Raw genomic sequence first — 8,017 nt, forward strand, 5'->3', positions numbered from 1 at the left:
TCTGGGCCCAGGGGCGTAGCCTAGTGGCTAAAAGTCCTTGCTTTGAACGCGTTGGGAGCCCATATGGATGCCAGTTCTAATCCCGGCACCTCCACTTCCCATCCAACTCCCTGCTTGTGGCCTGGGAAGGCAGTTGAGAACAGCCCAATGCTTTGGGATCCTGTACTCGTGTGGGAGACCTGAAGGAAATTCCTGGCTCCTGACTAAGGACCAGCACTGCACCAGCCATCGTGGTCGCTTGGGGAGTGAATCATCAGATGGAAGATCTTTCTCCCTGTCTCTCCTCCTCTCTGTATATCTGACTTTGTAATAAAAATAATAATAAATAAATATTTTTTAAAAAGTAAACTGTAATCTTAGCTAACCACATTAATACAAAAGAAAGGCATAAGTGTTAAAATTCTAAATTCACTAACGTTCTAGATTGCTAAGAAATCAGCCAGCTGCGTAAAGCACTTACTCCACCACCATGACAAAAACGGATTCCCATCCAATTTCAATTCGTTTGCACAACTGTCCATAACCTGGACTTGCAGCTTTTCAAATGGACCTGTTTCTCTAAATATTTTTATTTCTAATGCAATACAGAATTAATCATCAGTATCTAAGAAGATAAAACAGAAAATTAAGAAAAGTTAAAGGGAGGAAGCTTTAAAGACCAGAAAAGATGACAGAATTGCCTCAACCTTTGCAATACTCTGTACCCAAAGAACATTTTTCAAAGTTACAGAAGTTAAAAGAGCATTAGAACTAAGAAAGTTAAAGACCTACCTTAATTTTTGCCTCATCTGGTCCTTTACTTGAGTCTGCTACTTTGGTCCCCTGTTTTTCTCTCTGCCTGTAAGTCTTCATGACTCCACATAAAAAGGCACTTTTGTTCTGTAAAGAAATTGTCCATTCATACTTAAATTATTGTATGTGCAACTAAAACAACACAGCATGTCAACAGAACAAGTACTCAAAATTTTCATTTCTACAATATTATTACCTGCACATGAGAGAGATCACTGTCTTTAAACTGCTGAAGTACTGCCAATGCACCGTCTTCATTGAATTCTTTTAAAGCTTCGATAGCTCTTTCATCTAAATCACTATGTGCAACTAGGCCTGGAGAAAAAAAATGTAATTAACAACATTTATATTTTGGGCAACAATTTTTTTCAGAAAAGTCAAATTAGCCAATACCAGTACTTGTATGCCAACTACCCTACTACCCTATTCCCCTTATCTACATGATGAAAAACACACAAGTTTTGCCATTCTAAACTACATTCTTACACTAAAGCCCCTCAACCACGGTTTACAATACACGAGTCAACTTTCACATCTTGCTTTGTGTCCAAATTAGACAGTTCAGAACAGGACAGTATTTCTACAGTAACTACATTGATTTGCGACTCCTACGATCAACCAGCAAAATACCAAGCATGACAACTGAAATCTACTCAATTTCAAATACCACAAGAAAAAGTAACAGCCACTCTAAGACAACAGAACAAGGCTACAGTTACCAAGCTAGTTAACAAAAATCCTCCTATAAAAATACCAAAAAAAAAAAAAAATCCCATGGCCAGCTCCCAAATTGTAGCAGCTGTTCCTGGTGTCATGTACGGCAGGACATCAGAACAGCTAGCCTTCTGCTTCCGACTCCCTTCAGCCCACCCCCCAGACCTACTTCAAACCTAAAATCCACCAACTATCACAACCAAATTCCAGTTCCCACACTTCTTGGAAACCACAAAAAGTTGCTATTTTAGTTCAAAGCCAGAAATCCAATAGTAAAATTTCATATGTAATTTTGCAAGTGTTAGTTCTTACCTGCAACGTAAATTTCATCTAGCTTTTCAGCAACTTTCTGTGGTAAACCAGCATCAAGCAATGTCTGAAAATTTTCTGAATGGATAACTGCAGAAGTAGTATCCATGGGCTCTTCAGTACCATTTCCATTAACATGTTCTGTAGCCATGTTTCCAGAGATCTGTTTAAACGCAATAAGCAAAATTAAACTAGGATCTTCGAAAAGTATGAAGAACAATGAGAGCCCCAATCCTTACTTTTCTCTACCACTTACTACACCAGCCAGACTGCGCCTCCCTTTAAAGCAGCCCTACTTGAAGTCACTAACGCCTGACAAGCCAGATTTGTATGGTGCGCAGGGAACAGAAGGACCGATTCACTATATTCCTCAGCACCACCCCTGACTCACCTGCTAACACTCCCTAGGAAGAACCCTATTACAAATGAAGCCCAATCAGCACGAAGACGAGCCACCGTGCCACATGCAGCTGTGCCCACACGAAGAACAAGATGTGTGGAAAAGCATAGCTGGGCTCGTCCCTCTCCAAGGTAAACCCCTAAAGTGCGCGCTTTTCCCGCCTGCCGCTTATGGGTATCGGTAACAACAGCCAGCGAAGAACAAAGCGCTCACACAAGCCACCTTCCCACCACCCAATTTCTCCACCCTTCACCCCCCGCACCCCAAAGCCCGCCCCCGACTCCGCACCCAGAGCAGAGCGGCAGCCTCACCACTGCGGCCGCCAGGAGCCCATCAGAAACACGTGCTCTGCGCCTTCAAATGTCCTACAACTTCCTTCAACGGAAACCCACCGAGCCCCAGGCCAAGACGACCGTCACCGGCTCCCGACAGCAGACCGAAGCCGCGGTCGGAACCCCCAGAAACCTGCAGCAGCACAACCTCGCTCCTCCACACCGAGGCCGCAGCGGCGCCAGGCCACAGGCTCTCCCCGCCCCCCAGCGCCGCCGTCTCCGCCTTGACACATGGCTCTCCGCCCCGGGCTCTCCCAAGCGCGGGCGACCCCCGGCCGCCGGTCCGCCGGGAGACGTGACCCGCGGCGCGCGGGGCAGGTCCCCACCCCTCGCCCCTCGGTGCAGGCACTGCGGCGCCGAGGCCGAGCAGCCGGCTGCGTGAGGGCGTTCCGTGCACAGCCCCCCATGCCTGCGGGACCCCGAGCACGGCTGCGGGACAGGACCCGCTCCTCTCCGCCCACTCCCGCGCCGCGGCCGCGGCCACGACAGCACCAACTCGGCGGCCGCTCGCGGTCCGCACGGGCCACGGGGCTGCGGAGGCGCCTCCTCCCGGGGCGCCGCAGACAAAGCCCGAGCGGTGGCAGCACATGGAGCGCAGGCAGCGGCGGCGCGGACCGCGGCCTACTAGCTGGCAGCCCCAGCCAACGTGCTCCTCTACCCCTTGGAATCCATTTTCCAGAAAAGCCGGTTTCTCTCCCCCCCCTCCGTCCGTGCCGCCCTCCCCCAGCTCACTCCACAATGTCATGGAGCTCCCCTCCCAGACCCGGATCCCAGCGGTCGTTACCTCCCCGTTGGGCTGCGGTCGAGGAATCCTGTCCGAGGGGATCGGGTTGCGGGAAACGCGTGCTCGCCGCTCCCTGTGTCCGGCGCGAGTGGAGCTGTTGTAAAATGGCGGCCGAAGCTCACGCCGCTGGCAGCAAACCCGATCCAGTTCCACTCGCCTCCGAGCGCGCTCCCGGTGCGCGCGCGCGCCCCCGCGTGACCCCCCCTCTCCCTCCCCTACCTCGCGCGTCCGCTCCTCTCACTCACTCCCTCTGCCCCTGCCCTCCGCCAGCCAGCTCCTCCTTCCTCCCCCTGCCACCGCCACGACCCCCAGCAGCAGCCGCCGCCGCCGCCGCCTCCGGGCGCCCTCTCCTCCGGGCCCTGCCTCCTTCCCTCTGCGCGCCTTCCTCCCGCTGCTAACGCTGCTGCCCGCGGGCCCCTCAGGCGAGAGTGGCCGCCCTTCCGCCCTCCTCGCCGGCTGCCTCGTCCGCACGCTCGCCCGCCCGCTCGCTCGCTCCCTCCCTCGCTCTCTGGGCCCCGTCCCCGAGTCCCTGCCGACTCGGCTCCTCTCTTTCTCTCTCCCGCGCTGACGTGACGACGCAGCCGACGCCTCGGGACGCGCGCCCGCGGGCTCCGCCCCCACGCCGCGCCGCCTCCCCGGCTCCTCACCCCGGGGGCACGCGAGACCCCGCCCTTCCGCTCCGGCGGCGGCGGCGGCGGCGGCGGAGGGACCGCGAGTGAATGAAAGGCCCGCCCCTTCCCCTCGCCACACTCCCCCCTCCCGGCGGGGCGGGCCGGCCCGGCGTGTCCCACTCGTTCTCCTTTGTCAGGAGACAGGCCTCTCCCCACCCCGCCCCGCCCCACCCCCACCGCCGCACCACGCGCGCGCCGCCCCCGCCGCCGGCCCGGGGCTGCCGGGTCCCGGGGCGACGGGGCATGGGGCGCGTGGCGCGAGCGCCGCCGCCCCGGAGGACACCCACCGGCCGGCGCGCGCCGAGCCCCCGCCGCCCGAGCCGCGGCGTAGCCGTTCCAGGCGGTGTCCACGCCGCCGCCCCGCGCTCTCCTCACTCGGGAAGCTGCAGGCGCACGTGTCCCCCGGGGCGGGGCGAGGCAGACAATGGGGCCGCGGGGGAGGGGAGCGGCGCGGCGTGGAGCCCCGCGCACCTTAGGGCCCCCGGGTTGGTGGGACTGTAACGAGGGAGTCGCCCGAGAGAGACGCGGGTTCTCCGGTTGGACAATAGAAAACACCACCACCCTCCCCCCAAAAAGGAAACCGGCCCCGGGCCAGAGCGCTCGGCTCTCCAGAGCACCTCAGGCGAAGGGAGGGGCGCCCCGAGCCCCGGCGAGGAAACCCCAGCTGGTTTTTGAAGGGAGAACCGGGCTGCCTCCTGTGGAGCGACCAAGGGCTCCCGGCTTGGGATGATAGGAAGGCCAGATTTGGAAGCGAAGCTGCCCGGTCGCGAAGGGTTGTGCAATCCTCCGTTTCTGTCCCTGGCTTTTTAAGCAGTTAAGGGTTTCCTCCTGGCAACTTGAGGCAGCACGGAGCTGCGTGGTTAGGACAACTGTGCGGAAGGTATCTATGTTTCTTTTGAAAAATCATGACAACCAAATCTTACATGAAGTGACATTTCCTTTGTAACCGTTTACTAGCTACAAGAAAGACAAGACAAAGGCCTTTGAATTTCAGACGCGATATGGATACTGATTTTACCCAATGCAGCTATAATGCAAAATAGTAGCAGTATCATTTTGGTTGAAAGGCTTGTTCCCCAAGTAAGCTCTGTGCTATGATAGCAAATCAGCGGTTCAAGGAAAAGTTTTAGATAAGCACTCTTCAAAGTTCGTAAGCACATAAAATGCCAGATTATTCTTTTAGGTACCTGGGTCAAATATGAAATACTTTGTGACCGATACTGTCTCGACAACCTGCTTGGAAAAGATCTGGGCTCTCCACTACCTAAAATCCCTTGGTATCAAAGACGCACAGCCTGCAGTGGTACTCAGCTAATTCAGCAATGGGAATCTGAGTTTCCCAGTCCAAAAAGGGTGGATAATGATATAAATAAAATGCAAACAGCTACAGTCTTTAAAAGGAAAATTAAGGAAATTATAGCAGTGAATGGGGGGGGGGGGTGCCCTGAAAAGTGCAATGCGAATTTAGAGATCTATTATTATTTATTTACACCTTTTCGGCTATCACAATGTCTTTTCAAAAATATCCAAGGGACAGGGGAGGGGTGTTGGGGAGGCGAGCAATATGCACAGCTGCTTTATCCACTGTTTGGAATGTTCGCAGGGCATGACAGGATTCCATTCTGAATCCTGGCCACTCAGCTTCCAATGGAGCTTCCTGCTAATGTGCCTGAGAAAGCAGTGGACTAGCACCTAAGTATCTGACTTCCTACGACCTGTGTGGATTGAGTTTCTGGCTCCTGATTTTAGTTTGACCCACCTTAGGCTGTTGCAGCTCGCTGGCTCTCTCTTTCAATCTCTCTCTCCGCTTCTCTCCATCCCCCAACCCCCGTGTGTGTATGTTAGCACTCCTTTCAAATACATGCTTTTTAAAACTGTCTCTAGGGACAAGCTTCCTGGCAGAGCAGGCTACCACTTGCTTTGGCTGTATCCCATACTGCAGTGCCTGAGTCTGGGCCACTCTGTCCTGCTAATGAGCCTGAGAGGCAGGGAGTCGCGGCTCTAGTTCCTGCTGCCCAAGGAGACCCAAATGCTGTTCTGGGCTGCTGGCTTCAGCTTGCCCCAGCCCTAGCTTTTGAAGTCATTTAGGGAGTGAGCCAACAGATCAAAGATATCCCTCTCCTCCTCCTCTCTCTCCCTTTTACAGAACGGGTCAACCAACCATCTAAGCTATGATGGACTATGTCAATCAGTGGATTTTTCAAAGACCTCATAGTGCTTGGAGCGGCAAGATTGACAGCGATTCATAACTGTTGCAATATCAAAACCACTTGAGCAAGAACCTCAGAGCATGCCCTACACCCGGGACTTGGGGAGGGTGGGAAATTGGGTGGGCCTTCTCCCTTAATACCCCCCTTTTAAACATGAAGGTAACAATATGGAAAACATATTAGTATTATCCACTTTCCTGTAGCCCTTGAACCTTCTTACCCTAATTAACTATGTAAAGAATGTCAAAATAAAATTTATTAATTAAAAAAAAATAAATAAAAAAAAATAAAAAAGAAGGAAAAAATAATTTTAAAGTGTCCCTATCTAGATTATGTCATCAGACTCCCAAGAAAATCTGTGTCTTTTCTGACCTCCAATTTTTTTCCATAACCATTCCCTATACCTTTATTGTAGTTCTCTAACGCTCGAAATCAACATTTCAAGAAACCAAACACCTAATCTCCACTGTTTTCTATCTCTAAAAGTCTCATCTCAATGAGTGTCATCTAGGTGTTTCTAGCACCATAAGTGACAATAAACATGTCATTCAGGACAACTCTTTTCTTCCCACTGTCATGTTAGTTCATCAAGTTTTATCAAGTCTGTCTCCCAAACATATCTCCAGTGCTCTTCATGTTACAACCTCTTAGACAAAACCTTACTGATCTACCATCTGTGCCAAGGATATGAGTGGTATAGGCGGCACATAGAATAGTCACCTTTCTTTCAAAATACTAGCAGTTCTTGGATATAAGGAATATAAGGAATATAAGGATATAAGGAATCCCAATAATATGCAAAAAAAATAATAAAATTTCACTGATTAACTTAGCATGATACATACACTGGCTGAGATTGAAATGTATTTGAAAATTACCACAAGAAAGAGCTCAGTGAGTATGTGTCTTTGTTTCCCTTAGTCTTCTTTAGTACCTAGCTCAAGAATGGATACTTAGTAAAGGTTTTTTGAATTAAACCTTGGGATAATAAACTGAGACTCTGACACCTTCCATCCCAGGTCTGCTTCTGAATGATAGTGTAGGCTTGGACAAATAGTTTTACGACTCAGAATCTTCACTTCCTTATAAAAGGTGCATTGATTTGTCATTGCTAAGATTTCTTCTGACTCGTTTTATAATTAATTTTATTTCAAACCCTTTTTCTTCAGTGTCTCAATTCTTTAAAAAAAAAAGATTTATTTTTATTTTTATTGCAAAGTCAGATATACAAAGAGGAGGAGAGATAGAGAGGAAGATCTTCTGTCCAATGATTCACTCTCCAAGTGAGCACAACGGCCGGTGCTGCGCTGATCCAAAGCCAGGCACTTCCTCCAGGTCTCCCACATGGGTGCAGGGTCCCAAGGCTTTGAGCCGTCCTCGACTGCTTTCCCAGGCCACAAGCAGGGAGCTGGATGGGAAGCAGGGCTGCCGGGATTAAAACTGGCACCCATATGGGATCCTGGAGCGTTCAAGGCGAGGACTTTAGCTACTAGGCCACTGTGCCGGGTCCAGTGTCTCAATTCTTAAAAATACTTGAGTAGGGGGCAAACCAAGCATTTAGAAACCCTGTGCACTATATAAGAACACCAGGGCTCAGTTCTGAGCTCTGGCTCTCTGGTTCCACTTCCTGCCAGAACCGTCCTTGGGAGACAGCAGATGGTCACTTAAAGACATGCCTACCGTCATTCCTCTGGGATGCCTGGATTGAAGCCTCCAGCTTCAGCCTTTACCCTGCCCTCGCTGTTGTAAGCACTTGAGGAGTGAAACAGCGAAGGGCACTGGCTCTTGCTCACCCTCTCGTTACC

General features: G+C 51.3%; 1 protein-coding gene across 5 annotated transcripts in view; it reads right to left on the minus strand.

The window, feature by feature from the left end:
* LOC121158743 (synaptotagmin binding cytoplasmic RNA interacting protein) overlaps positions 1 to 3,522 on the minus strand; it is a 36,213-nt gene extending 32,691 nt beyond the window's left edge. The window contains exons 1-4 of one of the 5 annotated variants that reach the window (XM_040983726.1): positions 3,332 to 3,520; positions 1,819 to 1,978; positions 989 to 1,107; positions 772 to 879 (exon numbers count right to left, since the gene is read on the minus strand). In XM_040983726.1, the coding sequence (XP_040839660.1) occupies positions 772 to 879; positions 989 to 1,107; positions 1,819 to 1,966 (375 nt within the window). In that variant the 5' untranslated portion in view covers positions 1,967 to 1,978; positions 3,332 to 3,520. Of the gene's footprint in view, positions 1 to 771; positions 880 to 988; positions 1,108 to 1,818; positions 1,979 to 3,331 lie in introns of all 5 variants that reach the window. The other 4 variants (XM_040983727.1, XM_040983728.1, XM_040983729.1 and 1 more) reach the window with 4 other exon arrangements.
* Positions 3,523 to 8,017: the final 4,495 nt, after the last annotated feature.

This window comes from Ochotona curzoniae, unplaced genomic scaffold (genome assembly GCF_017591425.1).
Source record: "Ochotona curzoniae isolate NIBS_2020 unplaced genomic scaffold, NIBS_Ocur_1.0 contig_3819, whole genome shotgun sequence".
Lineage (NCBI taxonomy): Eukaryota > Metazoa > Chordata > Mammalia > Lagomorpha > Ochotonidae > Ochotona > Ochotona curzoniae.